The sequence below is a fragment of the Lygodium microphyllum genome, chromosome 20 (assembly GCF_053477565.2).
Source record: "Lygodium microphyllum isolate KBCC chromosome 20, Lygodium_microphyllum_v1.1.10, whole genome shotgun sequence".
NCBI classification, from domain to species: domain Eukaryota; kingdom Viridiplantae; phylum Streptophyta; class Polypodiopsida; order Schizaeales; family Lygodiaceae; genus Lygodium; species Lygodium microphyllum.
The window spans coordinates 75,296,732-75,313,203 of NC_141154.1; the positions used below are offsets into that span (position 1 = coordinate 75,296,732).

Genomic DNA, 16,472 nt, shown 5'->3' on the forward strand with positions numbered 1-16,472 from the left:
CCTTTTCAGAAGGTCATGCCCAAGTTTGAGAGAGAAGGTCGAGAAGGAAGGTCATTGCATGTGGACAATGCCACAATTGTGAATCAATAAGTAATTGGTTACAATGTGATTAATTACTATCGATTGTGTCATTAGTCTCAATTGCTTGATAATCAAAAAGTATATTGATTGTGATGATAATTATTGTGATTAACTAGTGTTGATTGAATTGTATTGTACTAGTTTCAATTATTTGTCAATTGTTGTTGATGTCATTCATATATTGTAAGTGCATTGATTAGTGTTGTTCTTTATTTGATATAGCAAGTTTATTGATTATCTGAGGTGCATATTGAAACCAATGCAATCCTTTTGCCACCTATCATTATCCTAAAATTAGTCTCGTATTTAGTCTAATTAGTTGCTTCATTAATAATTATCTAGTTAGCTCATTAACAATAAGCCTTGTATTTAGTCTTATTAGTTTGTTAATTAATAATTAGTCTCATGTTTAGGCTAACTAGCGTGTTTAGTCTAATTAGTTAGTTATAGTTTAGTTCAATTAGTTTGTAAATAATTAGCGTTAGACTCAATTCTCCCAATTAATTGATGTAATTAGTTTGTTATAGTTCAATGTCATTAGTTCATTAGTTATCTACTAGCTAAGTAGTCTTGATTTTACTAATTAATTATTCTGATTGGCCAATTAATTAGTGTCAATTGTTGTATGAATTAATTACCGTACTAATTGATTACTATTATTAGTAAATTAACTATAAATTAATTAGAGTTAGTTCATTAGAGTTTGTTTGTTAATGTTGACTGTCATCAAATTTTATACTAATTAATTATTTTTCTAATTAATTTATACACTATTTAATTAGTTAATTAGAGTTTTTCCATTAGAGTTACTACATTGTTATAGTTCATTAAGAGTTAGTTTGTTACTAGTTTAGTTAATTAGTTATAATTTAGCTCAATTAGTTTGTTAGTAATTAGTATTAGACTCAATTCTCCCAATTAATTGGTTTAATTAGTTTGTTATAGGTCAATCTCATTAGTTCATTAGTTCATTAGTTATCTACTAATTAATTATTCTAATTGGTTCATCAGTTAGTGTCAAATGTTGTATGAATTAATTACTCTGCTAATTAATTACTATTATTAGTAAATTAACTATAAATTATTTAGAGTTATTTCATTAGAGTTTGTTTGTTAATGTTGATTGTCATAAAAAATTATACTAATTAGTTAGTATTCTAATTAATTTGTACAATAATTAATTAGTTATTTAGAGTTATTGCATTGGTATAGTTCGTTGAGAGTTAGTTTGTTACTAGTAAAATTAGTGTCTATTGTTGTGCTAATTAATTAATCAATTAGTGTGTCAATATTGTGATGTTACTAATTAATTAGTAAATTAACTAGAGTTAGTTTGTTAGTAGAGTTAGTGACAATTGCAATGTTACTAATTCATTAGTAAATTAATTAGAATAAGTTTATTAGTAGAGTTATTTTGTTAGTAATTAATAATTATTTAGTACTTTTTACGAACTTTCATTCATTCATTTTTAATTATTAATCGATTGGTAGTTAGTAATTTAATTAGATTTATTTCTTTATATATTACCAATCAATTATTAATTAATAGTGTTGATAATAAATGTCCATTAGTTTTTGTTAGTAGTTGGTTACTATTAAGTAAATTGATAGAGTTCAATCATAAGTAATTATTAAATTAATTTGAGTGTTTCGCTATTAATAATTCCTAAACTAATTAGAGTGTTTTAATAGAGTTGGTTTGTTAATGATTACTATAATTAACCATTAGTAAATTAACTAAAGTGTTTTCTTATTAGTTAGAAATTAATTAGAGTATTTACAGGTGCAGCTAATAGTTGTTTTTTAAATTTTTTTTACTAGAGTTAGTCTGTTATTAATTACTAGTTAATATTAATTAGATTGAAATATATAATTAATTATTAGCTATTGGTTATTAGTTTGATAGTAGTTATGTAATTAGTTAGTAGTATAGCATTGTTAGAGCTAATTAGATAAATAGGAGTTAATTAATAACTAGTAGTTAGTAGTATTGTATTGGTAGAGCCATTAGTTAATTATAAAGGCTAGTTTGTTAATTAAACTAATTAGGTTACAAGGTGGTTAGTTAACTATCAAGCTTAAGGGCTTAGGTGTTAGTCTTAAATAATGGCATTTGTTAGGGCCTAAGGGAGTTTGTTTTAATTGGATTATTTGATTAATTGATTTTGCTAAGGGTTAGTTTTAATTAAATTAATTGGATTATAAGCAGGATAATAGCTAGTTACCATCAATTGAATGCATGATTAGTTGTTGTCATTTCCCATCATGAAACTAATACTTGTTTTACCTAGAAATAATATAGTATGCTTAAGATTTTAAAACTATATTCAATCGTAGAATGGTATTGTTATGATGAAGACATATGCATTCTTATGCTAATAGGATACACAATAGTGATGCACTCCATGCAAATGCCAAATTGCAAGACCTCATTAAGGTCCTCTATGAAAATGAAAACTATGACTTCTAAAGAAACATCACTAAAACCATGTGCTACAATTGGTATGATATACATAAATTTGAAATAGCTTGGGCAACATAATATGCAAGCATAGTTACGACACTAACAATATGTTCAACTTGCAGAGTAGCCACAATGTAGCATTAACTTGTTGTCTCACAAATGAGTAATAGATATATAGAACAAATGCAAGTTTCGATGGCTTTGTCAATAACAAAATGTGGACCATGTTGTGCAAAATGTGGACCACGTCATGCAAACAAAGACCAGAACAAGCACGTAGTCGCCCTATTGCTAGACTACACAAAAAGGATTCTCCATGATTAATTGTTACAACTACAACTTCTGAGCATCATTAATCTATTGATCTCACTCTCCAAAATGACAATGATCACAAAGAAAATATTGGATCGAATATTAATTCTCGATAATTCTTTGGTGTCTTGGAATGATCCACTGCTTACTCATTCAAAGAACAACATCTTGCATGCATCATCTTGTGTGACAATAATCAATTTCTACAAAGAAGAACAACATTCAAAACATATGACTTGCCTACCAACAGAATCATCCTGCCTAGATGTCACATTGGAGAACATAACATTCCCATTCCTCTTTCCACTTGTTCATGATTTATAAGATGGTAACATGTCTCTCAATATACATCAAGATGCACACGTCAACCTTGTTCTCTATCTATACCTTGCAAAAGCCTTACATCCTAATTTTATACTAACTAAAACAAGCTATATTGATTGCGAACAACACCAACACATTTCTTTTTACAAAGAGACATCAATGATTACAAGTAAGCTAACAAGAACATTTTTCAATGAGGAAGTAGTCAAACATATACTCTACTATAGCATACATGTATTAATACCCAGCTCTCGTTCTTGGCACTAGTGTAACTTAAGTACCTTATCACAATGATTGATATGTGGAGCATACCTCACTTATTTCTTACGTTCAACTGTAGATAAAATGACTAGTATAAGATATGTTGAGATCAACATATTGGAAGTCATTGGAAAGGAATTTAATCTAGAATTCTCATGGAAAGATCACCCTATCAAGTACACTATCCTCTTTTAGACTAGGTTCCACCTATTTTTCAATCAGTACATTATGGGGAAATTTGCTTGCGTGGGACATGTCTAGCATATGTGGTCATATTTGAGATTTAACATAGGGGCTCATTGTGTGCACATGTCATCCTATGGTTGGACAAGGCAGGTATCAACAATATGCCAAATGAGATCAATGCATATGTTTCATTGAATGATGAGCAATGAAACTTGGCATGGAAATTAAGAGCCCTTGTCCTAGCAAAATAAATTCATAAGTATCACCATGCTTGCTATATAATTGGTAGTAGCAAACATAGAAAATGGAAGTACGATTTTTCATTTGTCGCACACAACAATCTAGAATCAGCAATAGACCCCTAAAATCCAATGATACATCTACTATTGTCCTGAAGATGAGCATTGCAATGTTGTGATGTATCACCCAACATTATTAGTCTTGTGAGGAGTCCACATGAATATTCAATGAGTAAAAATTCATCCATCTCATTCTACCTGCTCAAGTATGCAATGAAAGCTCAGATAATTGGCAAATTAAACATTTAGAAAGAAGATGCAAAGAGACTAGGTTTACAAGACTTGGATTCAAACAACCACAAATTAGTCTTTACTACAATATCGTCCAAGCCAATATTACCCTAAAGTGGTCTCAAAGTGCATGCAAATTCTCATAGTGTGACAAGGAGGTTGTTGACCACATAGACATCTACCCTACCAATATATAAAATCTTACAATGATAGAGAATATTATTATGCACTCACTTGACCTATACTCTATCTGACTATTAAGCTTAGATAACCTCACATTTTACAAATACCTTAAAAATGACAACATCACCAAAGTCACATCTAGATCTAATCTTGAAACCACTCTATGAGATGCTTATGAAAACATGATCTAGCAACAAAAAATACTAGTATGGTTTACCAAATTTTATGTGGGCTACCACACTAAAGGTTTCTTGTTTAATGCATTATTGCAACAAGTAACATTCAAACTAGAGAATGAGCTCATAATTAACAAGATGTCCATATTGACACGAACAACATTTGATATGATAGTATGCTAGATAGTTAGCATTTGCTAAGGCTCTTTGCTCAATTCATTCAACAAAAAGCTTATGATATTGTTTGGTGATCTTACACAGTTCTCATTGATCTACAACCATCAAATCAAGTTCTGCCAACAATGTCACATCACCTCGTTAGCATATTGGATGCATAGACAACACCACACTTTCCACACTTCATTTGATATGTTTATGACCTAGCATTCCTATAATTTTTGCAAGTCATTAGGATTTGATATCCAACCAAAGAAGAGATACAAGAATGCTTATATGAGTGCATCATTGATGATATACGAGTGCATGATTGATAAGAAGGACAATAAGGATGATGTCTAAAAGTATAACAAGTAGCTTTTGCACAAATACTAGACATGCAAAGAGATCCACACTATTAAAGTTCAAACAAACACAATCGAAGAGAGCCAACATTGTAAAACTAGTTATAAGACAAGAACTTCCACAAGATAGAAGAGATAGTAGTTCGAGTGACCACAATAATACCACAGAATATCAATCCCACTATAGGTGCTCAACTAGTTATAAGACAATAACTTCCACGAGACAGAAGAGATAGTAGTTGGAGTGACCACAATAATAACAAAGAATATCAATCCCACTACAGGTGCTCTGAATAGTGCAACATGTAAAGTCAACTATATCCAGAGAAAAAATGATTTCCAAAATCCAGGCCATAATCTAGTCTACCAGTCCTCAACTCACACTACCATATAGCAAGCACTAGTACAAGGCATTGAACAAGTTATACCATAAATCCACATTCTCACTAACACTTGCATATGCAATCATTGATTACAAATCATAAGGAGCTAAAGTCACCCATAAAGCACTTCTACACATGAGGAGTGAATTCATGCTCGAACAGTCTATGTGATGTTTTTTCGCATAACCGAAAGAAGAAACTTGTGAATAGTTAGCCTTCAAGTTTCATTTGCCTTTGCACCGATACCATACAAAACACTATGGTTCATGCATTCAAACAACACATTTCAACACAATTGAACATACACCAATTACAGCACAATGCATCACAAAAGTACCTCTTGGACTTCTCCAACAAGGGAAAAAAATAAAAAAACTTTTATTCTTCCTTTCCAAATATTTTCACTTCTATTACAATCCTTTTCAACATACTAAGACTATTTCTTTTTTCACATTTCTACAAATAAACAACATTTGCAAAGTCAAAGATGACTCCAAATTAGGTACATGCAATGTAAACAATACTACCTACTAGTATCTATAAAAATCCAATAATGTAAATTCATATAACCACATCGAACTATGGATACATATGTTCAAGCCATACAACAACCTATGCGAACACCTAACAAGATTTAAAAATACTACTTTTAAATTAAAATTAACTTTGTTTAGCATAGGAATACATTGCACATGATCTATTCCATGCTTCTCCATGTTGAATAAATAAGTACAATTCTTCCACTATTTGGATGATCTATCCTCAACACTATCTCATATGGGCATTTAAGAGAGTGGAGAGTTACAATCAATGGTTGAAAAAGAGGCACACTTTTTGGATCAATCTCAATCATTTGCCACTGAAATATCACATCGCAAAAGTAAACTAAGACATGAAAGGTTGCGTAGGTAAACTAGGATGGTTGAAATATTGGCAAGTCTATCGAAAAAAATAAAAAATTGAGAATAAATAGGATAAAAATAACATTCCTAACATGTGTAGAGTATATGGTTTAATGGCTTAGAAGTTTTCTCTATACCCATAAGAAGACTAGGGATTCAGATCCCTTAAAGCTTTTCTTTGTTATTTTCTTAAGTTATTGTTTTTCTTCCTAAACTTCAAGCTTCTACGAATCAATTATTGTACTAAATTTGTAAAACTTTATTAGAAGGAGTTTAGGTTTCTACAAATGAAGTACTATATGAAAACAATTTAAGATATTGTTAACAAGAAAACAAAAATAGCAAGCTTGCAAGGAAAGTTTCAAATTAAAAAATTTAACTTGGAAAAGGGGTTTTGAAAGCTTTAGGGGGGTTTAAGGCAAAAAGTTAAACTTGCAAAAGTTGAAGTTTAAAATTTAAAAAGGTTGGAAATAAATGAAAAAACCTAAGGAAATAACAAAAGAAAGCTTCAAGGGATTTGAACCTCTAGTTTAGTGGGTATATAATAACTTTGTGAGCCATTAATACTCTACATATGTTAGAATTGTAGATTATTTTTATCCTTTTTGTTTTTTCGATGACCTTGCCTTTTGGTTGTCCTAATTTATTTGCGTGTCCTCCCCCCTCTTAAATACCTATGTAAGATAGTGTTGAGGATGATCCATGGCTTCAAACATCTTACTACTATATTATTTTGGTTGTAAGTTTCAGAAAGCCCTAAACCTCTAGAGGGCTTCTCGAACCTACCCCCTTTTCCAAACCTCCGTTTTTCAATTAGAACCCCCTCCCCTCCCCTCTCTCTCACATGTAATCTCTCCTTTTCTCTTCCTCATTCCTTTTTTAATTCAAAGCCCATCCCCCCTTCTCTCTCTCTCTCTCTCTCTCTCTCTCTCTCTCTCTCTCTCTCTCTCTCTCTCTCTCTCTCTCTCATTAAAACCCCCTCCCCTTTCTCTCATGTATAATCTGTCTCTTTCTTTTCCCCCTCCCTTTTTTAATTAAATTCCTCTCCCCTCCTCCTCCTCTCTCTCATGTGTAGGGCCTAGGTTCTCTCTCTCTCTCTCTCTCTCTCTCTCTCTCTCTCTCTCTCTCTCTCTCTCTCAATTAAATCAAACTTCTTTTTAAATCAAAATTTTCTCTTCTCTCTTAGATTAAACTTTTTATTTTTAATTTTTAATTAAATATTTAAAAAAAATTAATTTAAAGTTTTTTGGACAGTTTTTCACACACTTTGAGAGAGAGAGAGAGAGAAGAATGAGAAGAAGACGAAGAAGAAGAAGGATAAAAAGAAGAAGAAGAAAGAGAACAAGATGGAGAGGGGGGATGGAAGAGGAAAGAGAATAGTATTTTTAAATTAAACCTTTTTCTTTCCCCTTTCTCCGACCCTCTCTCTCCTTTAATTAAATCAAACTTCTTTTTAAATCAAAAGTCTCTCTCTCTCTCTCTTTAATTTAAACTTTATTTTTAATCAATTATTTTTAAAAGCTTTTTTTAATTTAAAGTTTTTTGGACATAGTTTTTCACACACTTTTAGGGGGAGATAGAAGAAAAAGGAGAATGATAAAAAGAATAAGAAGAAAGAGAAAAGGACAGAGAGAGGGGGAAAAGAGAAAAGAGAATACTCTTTTTAAATTAAACATCTATGGATGTAGTTTTTGACTTAGAGAGAGAGAGAGAGAGAGAGAGAGAGAGAGAGAGAGAGAGAGAGAGAGAGAGAGAGAGAGAGAGAGAGGAAATATATGATTTGAAAGAGAGAGAAAATAGGGGGAGAGAAAGGGAAAGAGAAAAATAGAGAGAGAAGAAAAAATATATAGAGAGAAAAAAGAGCGAGAGAAAAAACTTGAAAGAAAAAGAAAGAGGAAAATAAAAATAAGGACAGAGAGAGAGAGAGGGGGGAACAGAGAGAAAGAGAATTATAGAGAGACGAAATATACAATTTAAGAAAGAGATCAGAGGAACAAAGAGGAGAGAGGGGGAGAGACAGAGAGAAGAAGAGCAAGCAAAGAAGAAAAGGAGAAAAAGAGAGAGAGAGAGAGAGAGAAAAGAAGAAGAAGAAGAGAGAGAATTTGAACACAAAGAGAGAGAATTATAGAGAGAGGAAATATAAAATTTAAAAGAAAGAGAAAAGAGAAAATTTTAAAGAGAGAATGAAGAGAGAGAAGAAGAAAAAAGAAAAAAAGAGGAGAGAGAGAAAGAGAGAGGAGAAGGAGTAGAAGGGGGGAGGAAGAGGAAGAGAGATAGGAGAAAAGAGCAAAGAGAAAAGTCTTTTTTAAATTTAAATATTTTGAGAGAGAGATAGAGAGAGAAGATAAAATTTAAAAGAGAGAGAGAGGGAGAGAATATAAAAAGAAAAAAATAGGAGAAAGGGGGGAGAAGAAAAGGGGGTGGGGAGAGAGAGAGAGGAGAAGAAGAGAGAGAATATCAACATAAAGAGATCATTATATATAAGAAAAATATAAAATCTACATACTTTAAGAGAGACTGAGGGGAGGAAAGAAAGTGAAAGAAGAAGAAAAAGAGAGAGAGCGAAAAAAGAAAAGCGAGAGAGAGAGAGAGAGAGAGAGAGAGAGAGAGAGAGAGAGAGAGAGAGAAGAAGAAGAAAAAGAGAGAATATAAATAGAGAGAGAGAGAGAATAATAGAGAGAGGAAATATAAAATTTAAAAGAGAGTGAGAGAAAATAAAAAAATTTAAAAAGAGAATGAAAAGAGAGAGAAGAAAAAGAAAAAAAAAGGAAAAAAGAGGAGAGGGAGAGAAGGAAAAGAGAGGAGAGAGGGGGGAGAATAAAAGGGGGAGAGAGAGAGAGAGAGAGAGAGAGAGAAGAAAGACGGGGAGAGAAAAAGAGAGAGAGAGAACCAAGAGAAAAATAAACTAAAATAGAAAGCAAAATGAAAGAAAGAGAGAAAAAATTAGATATAAGAAATTGAGGGGGGGAGAGAGAGAAAAGGTGAAGAAAAAATTTAAAAACAGAGAGGGAAAAAAGGAGAGAGAAAATAAGAAGTGAATTGTTAAGTGAAGTTGCTGCTTCGAAATGGCCTAGTGTTCCATGCACTCGGAGCATGCGCGATATGCTAGTTTAATTTAGGCTGGTTACACACTGCCATTGCCCGCCCAATCTGCACCCAGTTTGTGGGCACATGAAAAGTTGACTTGGGCGGCCACATGCCTACACACTGGGCAATGGACACTTTTTGTTATTAATAAGTGTCCCTCCATCTTCCGTCTGTAATCATTTACACACCGGCCACCACCTACGCACCAGACACTTCCTGAATCGCATGTGAATGAAGGGACGCGTTGCTCAACCTCAAACATGGTAGCGTGTTTCTCAATCTACTCAAAGTTTTATGTTCACTGTAGGGAAATTTGAATTCACTGCAAGGTGTTGTCATAACATGTCTTCTAACATGAAATCTCCATGTCTTCTAAGATATACACCCTAGCAATACCTTGAACACATTAGTAGAGTGGCCACAACCACAACAACAACCACAGGTGTGACAACTTCAGCAACAACTGCAAACATAGTCTCGGCCACATCAACTTCAACAGCAACCCTTGGAGCTCCAACAAATAGCTCTAATGCAACACTATGTTGCAGCATTTGGCTATTTTCAAACAGATATTGCAGCAGCAGCAACATCATCCCTTGCAGTTCCAACAAACAGCTCTAATGCAACACTATGTTGCAGCATTTGGCTATTTTCAAGTAGAAATTGTGGCAGCAGGAAATAGTTCTAATGCAACACTATGTTGTAGCACTTGGCTATTTTCAAACATATATTGCAGCAGCAACAACATCATCCCTTGCATTTCCAACAAACAGCTCTAATGCAACACTATGTTGCAACATTTGGCTATTTTCAAGTAGAAATTGCAACAGTAGGAAACAACTCTAATGCAACACTATGTTGTAGCACTTGGCTATTTTGAAACAAAAATTGCAGCAGCAACAACTTCAACAGCAGTAACAGCAACCCTTGCAGCTCCAACAAATAACTCTAATGCAACACTATGTTGCAGCATTTGGGTATTTCAAACGGAAATTGTAGCAACAACAACTCTCTTTGCAACAACAGACTCCATCACTGCTTCAGCATCAAGTCCTTCAATAACAGCCACTGTCAGGTCTTCAACAGCAGGTGATTTTACCACAGCAACAACAATTTGTCTTGCAATCTCTTGCATGCGAAGTTGGCACAACAACAACAACCTCAATCACAACTGCAACAGTAGCACTAGACATCAGCTTAATTGGCAGCTTTGATGCCTCAAACTCAGGCCCCTCCTCTAACACAATCAGCCCATATTGTTAAGCGCATTCACATCCAAGTAAGTAATTTTCAATCATCCTTGCATCTAGAGCGCATGTGGAAAGGTGGAAAGAGGGGTGGTGTGCTAAAAAAATTTGGCTCTTTCCACCTTTCCGCAGAGAGCTCGGTAGAGCCATGCCTCAACAACATGGTGAAGGGGTTCAACTCCCCTGCTGTCTTTTTCATTACTAAATGAGGACCTGCCTTACTTCTGCCTTCTCCCTTTTTGAATTAAGCTTCTACTCCTGCCTTACCCCAATGAATGAGGACCTATTGGTACTGAAAATGGAGAGAAACCTACACTTAAAGCCTCTCCAGGTGGTTGTACCATGAAAGCTAGTGAGCAGTATTGTGCCATGAAGCAATTTTCGTTGCCACTGTTTGGGCCTCAAGCATACTCACTAGAGCACAAAGATGAAAACAACATATTTGTTTGTGCCGTGAACAGGTAACATTTTGCTCGAATTCCAGTACATGACAGTGGTGTAATGCTATTCTTTCACGGAATAATGTGTGATGCCTGCATTTATAGGCTATCCTTGAGTTCGTGGAGGTTGCTACACTGGAAGGCCTAATAATAGCATACTAGGCCTTTCCACCTGCACTGCAGATGCTACAGAAGTTTACTCACTGTTGTTTTCGTCGTCCATTTCCTCCACAGAGTCAGAATCACCAAAGATTATTCTCACATTTGTGTTCCCTCTCTCTCTCCCAAAACATGAGTCGAGCAATGTTGTCTCTTCGAAATGCCCCCCCAAGATGGCTTGCCTCCTGTGTTGGCTCCATTGCTTGAGCTCTTTGTATTGCTTGCATGGTACCTGTGTTAGTTAGCGTAGCAACCTTTGCTAATCCATTTCTCAAACTATTTTTCCAGTCCATGTCTTGATGAGGCGCATTACTTTCTCTCTCAAGTTCTGCTATCGCTTCATGTATCCATGCATCATCAAAACTATCTCCATGCACAAAGCATATATTATGTAGAACAAGGCATGGTGCCACCATCTTCGGGACATTTTGTAAAAGCATGTCACATCTCTTTAACAATATATAGAATCACGCTTTAAGGATGCCAATTGCCCTTTCAACTGGCATACGAGTACTTTATTGTATGTAATTTCAATAATAACGTTCCAGAGATAGCCCATCCTTACTACCCTTGAAAGGAGGAAGCATCCAAAGGCGTACAGGATAAGCACAATCGCCTAGTAGACAATAGAGCTTTATTTGTGCATCGTTTTCCTAGGTCTGAACATTGAAAAACATTCCAATCGTGCATAGAACCTGTCGAGTAGCCAATGTCATAGTCCCAAACAACACAATTGGCTGCCACGCTTATCTGCAGAATAATAGAGTGGAAGCCCTTCCTATTAAAATAATCTAGGGCTTGAAATGCATCTGCATATTTTTGCATTTGTTCTGGCCACTTTACGTACATACCATGCAATCTAGAAGCAGCCAGTGCCATTTTCTGCATGCCTCATCATCTTTGTCGAGCGCTCTGGAAATAGTGATGCTAGCTGGGTGGCCACCTTAGACCATATATCCACTTCTTGCTTTGGTGGCTTTGAGAACTCCATACTCATGGATCCTCGGATGTGAATGAGCTGTACTGTCCATGTGTCCTTCCATTGCACAAAAGGTTTTTTTGTGGCTATTGAATGATCTTGTGTCTCAGGTCGGTCATTCTGATTCTTTCCTTTCTGCGCCCTCTTTGGTTTAGGAGGTTTAAGAGCATCAGACTCCGATGATGTTCGTTGTAGATGTCGTTTATTGGCATTCTTGGAAGATGCCACCATTGGTTCTTGAGTCTGAACCAAGTCAACCTCTTCACATGTGTCCTGGTTGGCATCATCGAAACTTATTGCTTATGGTTCTTATTGTGGCAAGGCCGAGGGGCCATGTTGAGGACTATGTGCAATTGGATGAAGAATTACATTATTGTGTTGGTCATTGGAACGGTATGAATTGAGGAGGATGAGGATTAATCAAAGGAGGGCGGTTTGAAAACACATTTACAAGGATATTGCCAATGGCACTATGGCTTGGAATGTGGTTTGAAACACCCACACTTTGGCTCGAAAACACATTTACACATTTACAAGCATATTGCATCTTGGCTCATTTGAGACACGAACTGATGAAACTCCTCCATGGGAGTGCTCTCTTGAGAATCCATCGAGCTCCACCTTACACATAAAAATTGATCCATCATTTACAATACGTGAATGGACAAACAGGTTTATTGTTCTTTACATAATTGATCCATTATTATTATTTATGTAACAATAATTATGACAGCTCAAACAGACAAGTCCCTACAAATAGGCACCACAATGGATACTATTTTGAGCATATGCCTGCCATGATTTAAAGCAACATTTGATGGCACATTTGCATTGGTATTACGCTAATCAAGAGAGCTTAAACATGCTAAAATTTGAAGCCATGCACAAACCATCTGTGAATGTCATGATGAGAAATTTTGCCTACAAATATGCAGCATTGGACAGTTCCATTTTATGGACAATGGACAGTTTCAAAAAGATAGCCAGCACTATGGATAGTCTTTTCCAATGCTTTCAACATAACAAAATTGATATTATGTAAAATCGATATGATAAGAAATTTTGCCTACAAATATGCAGCACTATGGACAAAGGACAGTTCCATTTTATGGACAATGGACAGTTTCAGATAGTTTCAAACAATGGATAGTTTCAAAAAGATAAGCCACACTATGGACAGTCTTTTCCAACACTTTCAACATAACAAAATCGATATTATGTGAAATATTTTTCTCAATCAGCATAGTGTACACAAATGTAGTAATACAGAAACATGTATGCATACTTCAAGTGTGCATAACGAAATCGATATTATGTGAAATTTTGTTCTCAATCAACATAGTGTATACAAATATGTATAGATACTTCGAGAGTACTTAACAAAATAGATACTATGTGAAATTTTGTTCTCAATCAACCCAAGGTTGGCATAGACTAAAAAAATATGCAAATGAAGAAACTAAGTATATACAAACTCAAAGTTTGCTTCATCATTCTTTACAAAAACCATAATGTATAGATTTTGTTTGGTTTGCAAAAAACCATTATGCTTGGTCTCCAAATGGCAACTATATTTGCAAATATAATACCTTTTAAAGATTAAAAGATAGCATACATGCACAGAAATGAAACATGTGTACACACAACATTCAAAACGTATAGTACACTATAACATAAGATAAAAACATAGCTAATCTAATCACATTCAACATATTGCAATCTGAACACCCTTCAACAAATAAATTCAATTTGCAAATGCACGCATGCATGCATGCTTACAAACCAAACATGTATGCACACAACTTTCAACTTCTTCATAAACACAACACAGACATTCAACCTGTCATGATAATTTGTTACAAAAGTAGCCTCAGACCCTCCAAAATCAGGGCAACTTGCATTACGTATGGGTTCGAACATAATTAAACCAATTAAGCCCTTTGGCTTCTCCCTAAGGACCTCGTCCATTTCAATCACCTGCTCATCCTTCTTTATCACATTTCCTCCCCAGACATTTATGTCCTACATGTGGGCAATTTTAATTCCAAAGCTCACCACAGAAAGAGCCTCTATCAATAGAATGAATGGAGTAGTTTTAAATAATAGCAGTGCATTTCTGTTGTGTATCTTCTATTTCCTACACGAGAGAGAGAGAGAGAGAGAGAGAGAGAGAGAGAGAGAGAGAGAGAGAGCATACCTATAATAAGACCATCTGTGAAGCCTATGATTCAGCTTTGATAAGACCACCATTGAAGCCTACAAATCACCTGTGATAAGACCACCTGTGAAGCCTGCAAATCACCTGCAACCAATTGGCCATAATTAACATACAATTGGTTTCTGGAACAGAGAGAGACATGGCTGGATGCATAATCATCAAAGACGCCTTCCCACCTTCAGGATGTGTATAGATTTGTGTGAAGAGAGGGATGAATCCAGACGAACATAGAGAGATGAACACACATGCATGGCGATCCCTGGCACGACGTTTATACCTGTGGAGAACCTGCTTCTTCACAACGGCTCCCTGGCAACGGGCAACAAAAGGAAGCTTGATGAGGCCGAAACCTAGCAATGGGCAAAAAGGGATGCCTTGAGCCCGCTCACTTTGCCTGCTGCGGAGGACACCAGACGGGCGAACTCCCCCGCCCTGTGGAACACCAAAAGAGGGCGGGGGGAGCATGGAAGACCCCATTTCGGTGGAGATGCCAGGCGCCCCCAGTGTGTAAGAGGGGGGCGCCCGTTTTCGGGCCTTCCTATTGGCCAGTTCTTGCACACTTGGGCGGCCGCGTGTTGGTGTGTAACCACCCTTAAACTCCAATAGGATATTGAATAACCTTCAACAGCATTCAGTAGGAGGAGAGAGAGAGAGGATGGACGATGACGCTCGGTTGCAGAAAGCAAGGGAAGCACTTGATCTGGCCTACCTCATGTCCAATCTCCTCAACACAGGCCTCGATCGCCAGACCCTGGCCATTCTCATCGCTCTGTGCGAGCATGGCGTCAATCCGGAGGCTCTGGCTGCTGTGGTCAAGGAGCTGCGCAGAGAAGGCGCGGCGCTGTGCGCCCACCGGCCCTAGGGCTTTGATATCCTCACGTTGACCTGGTCATGAAGGAGCAGCCAATGCGAGCTTCGTTCCGCTTCTACGGTCGTACATCTCTCCCATACAAACCCTTTTGAATGTTGAATTTTAGCCAGACTGTTTAATATGTATGGACAGGCCTCTGCAGTGCAGGAGATTATTTGCATTCTGCCAAAATGTCCTATAGTGGATATGTATGGACAGGCTTCAGCATTGCAGGAGAATGTTTGCATTCTGCCACTGCAAAGATTTCAAACTGACTAATGAATTCACTATTTGTTTTATCCACATACCGAATGATTTCAGAGCGAACCGAGCCTCTCAAGTTCGAGAGACACTGCTGTTTTGATTTAGTGAGTCTGGAAGGGGTTAGCATCACATTGATGCCCTAATATTTGTCAGCATTTGTATTGTGTTAAGTATCATATACGATGAACTTTGATGCTTCTCAAGGAACAGCAGCAGTAGAACTGAACAATGGTGTACAAGCCTAGAATCTTTTTGGGAATATTTTTAGTTTGTAACAAGTAAATCCAAGCTGGTAAGACTAAGAGAGGTAGATTGGCACCAATTTGCTTGACAGGGTACCTTTGTTTCACCAATGGAGGGTATCTGCTGTTTGGAGTATCTTTGCAGTGAAATATCTTTCAAAAAAGATATACGGATGGGTCAGTTTAACACAACATAGTAAGTATATGGATTTCAAGCAGGTGGGTGAATTAAAGCTATCTGCTTGAGAGAGAGGGGTTTCAAGTTGATTGAAGACCTTTTAGACAAGATGGGTTAAGAACATTTAGACAGACACTCAACTGCTCAATTGGGCCTTGGTTGATTGTTATGTATGTATCATGTGTCCCCTTTAGTCACATGTCTGTGGCCAGGCATTGCATCCTACACATATCCCTTGGAGGCCTGTGGCAGACAACAACACTTTAGTATACTGGCAGGCAGTGATAGCGGTTCAGATGTTGATGTAGCAGGTCCGATCTGTCCTCTTCTCCTAATTGCATCTACGCTACTTTGTACTTTTCTCTTCTCCTGATTGCCATCAGTCTCCAGCCACCTACGTTCCTGAGTCTTCTTGCTGCTTGCAAGGCATTATAGATAGCCCCATGCCTTGCATGGTTAGAACTTAGGCTTTGGGATTTGTAGTG

The 16,472-nt window shown here is 36.2% G+C and overlaps 2 protein-coding genes across 5 annotated transcripts; one reads left to right on the plus strand and one right to left on the minus strand.

Moving 5' to 3' along the window:
- Window positions 1-9,047: 9,047 nt before the first annotated feature.
- LOC148019035 (uncharacterized) lies at window positions 9,048-14,930 on the minus strand. 4 transcript variants are annotated; one of them, XM_087701586.1, is made up of 3 exons: window positions 14,731-14,930; window positions 14,433-14,537; window positions 9,048-12,856 (listed from the first exon to the last, which is right to left on the minus strand). In XM_087701586.1, exons 1-2 carry the CDS (start codon window positions 14,928-14,930, stop codon window positions 14,534-14,536), a joined length of 204 nt encoding a protein of 67 aa, XP_087557712.1. In that variant the 3' UTR covers window positions 9,048-12,856; window positions 14,433-14,533. The 4 variants fall into 4 exon arrangements, with proteins under 4 accessions (XP_087557712.1, XP_087557710.1, XP_087557714.1 ...); XM_087701584.1 differs by having other exon boundaries at window positions 14,630-14,930; XM_087701588.1 differs by lacking the exon at window positions 9,048-12,856 and adding an exon at window positions 12,881-14,257.
- A 178-nt stretch (window positions 14,931-15,108) lies between these two features.
- Window positions 15,109-15,606, plus strand: LOC148019036 (mitotic-spindle organizing protein 1-like). Its single transcript, XM_087701589.1, has one exon. It carries the CDS (start codon window positions 15,109-15,111, stop codon window positions 15,313-15,315), a length of 207 nt encoding a protein of 68 aa, XP_087557715.1. The 3' UTR covers window positions 15,316-15,606.
- The last annotated feature ends 866 nt before the right edge of the window (window positions 15,607-16,472 follow it).

Coding starts and splice junctions, on each gene's coding strand:
- LOC148019036 (XM_087701589.1), top strand. CDS start 15,109: ATGGACGATGACGCTCGGTTGCAGAAAGCAAGGGAAGCACTTGATCTG.
- LOC148019035 (XM_087701584.1), bottom strand. CDS start 14,930: ATGGGGTCTTCCATGCTCCCCCCGCCCTCTTTTGGTGTTCCACAGGGC. Junction 14,538..14,629: donor AATCTATACACATCCTGAAG/GTGGGAAGGCGT, acceptor AATTGGTTGCAG/GTGATTTGCAGGCTTCACAG.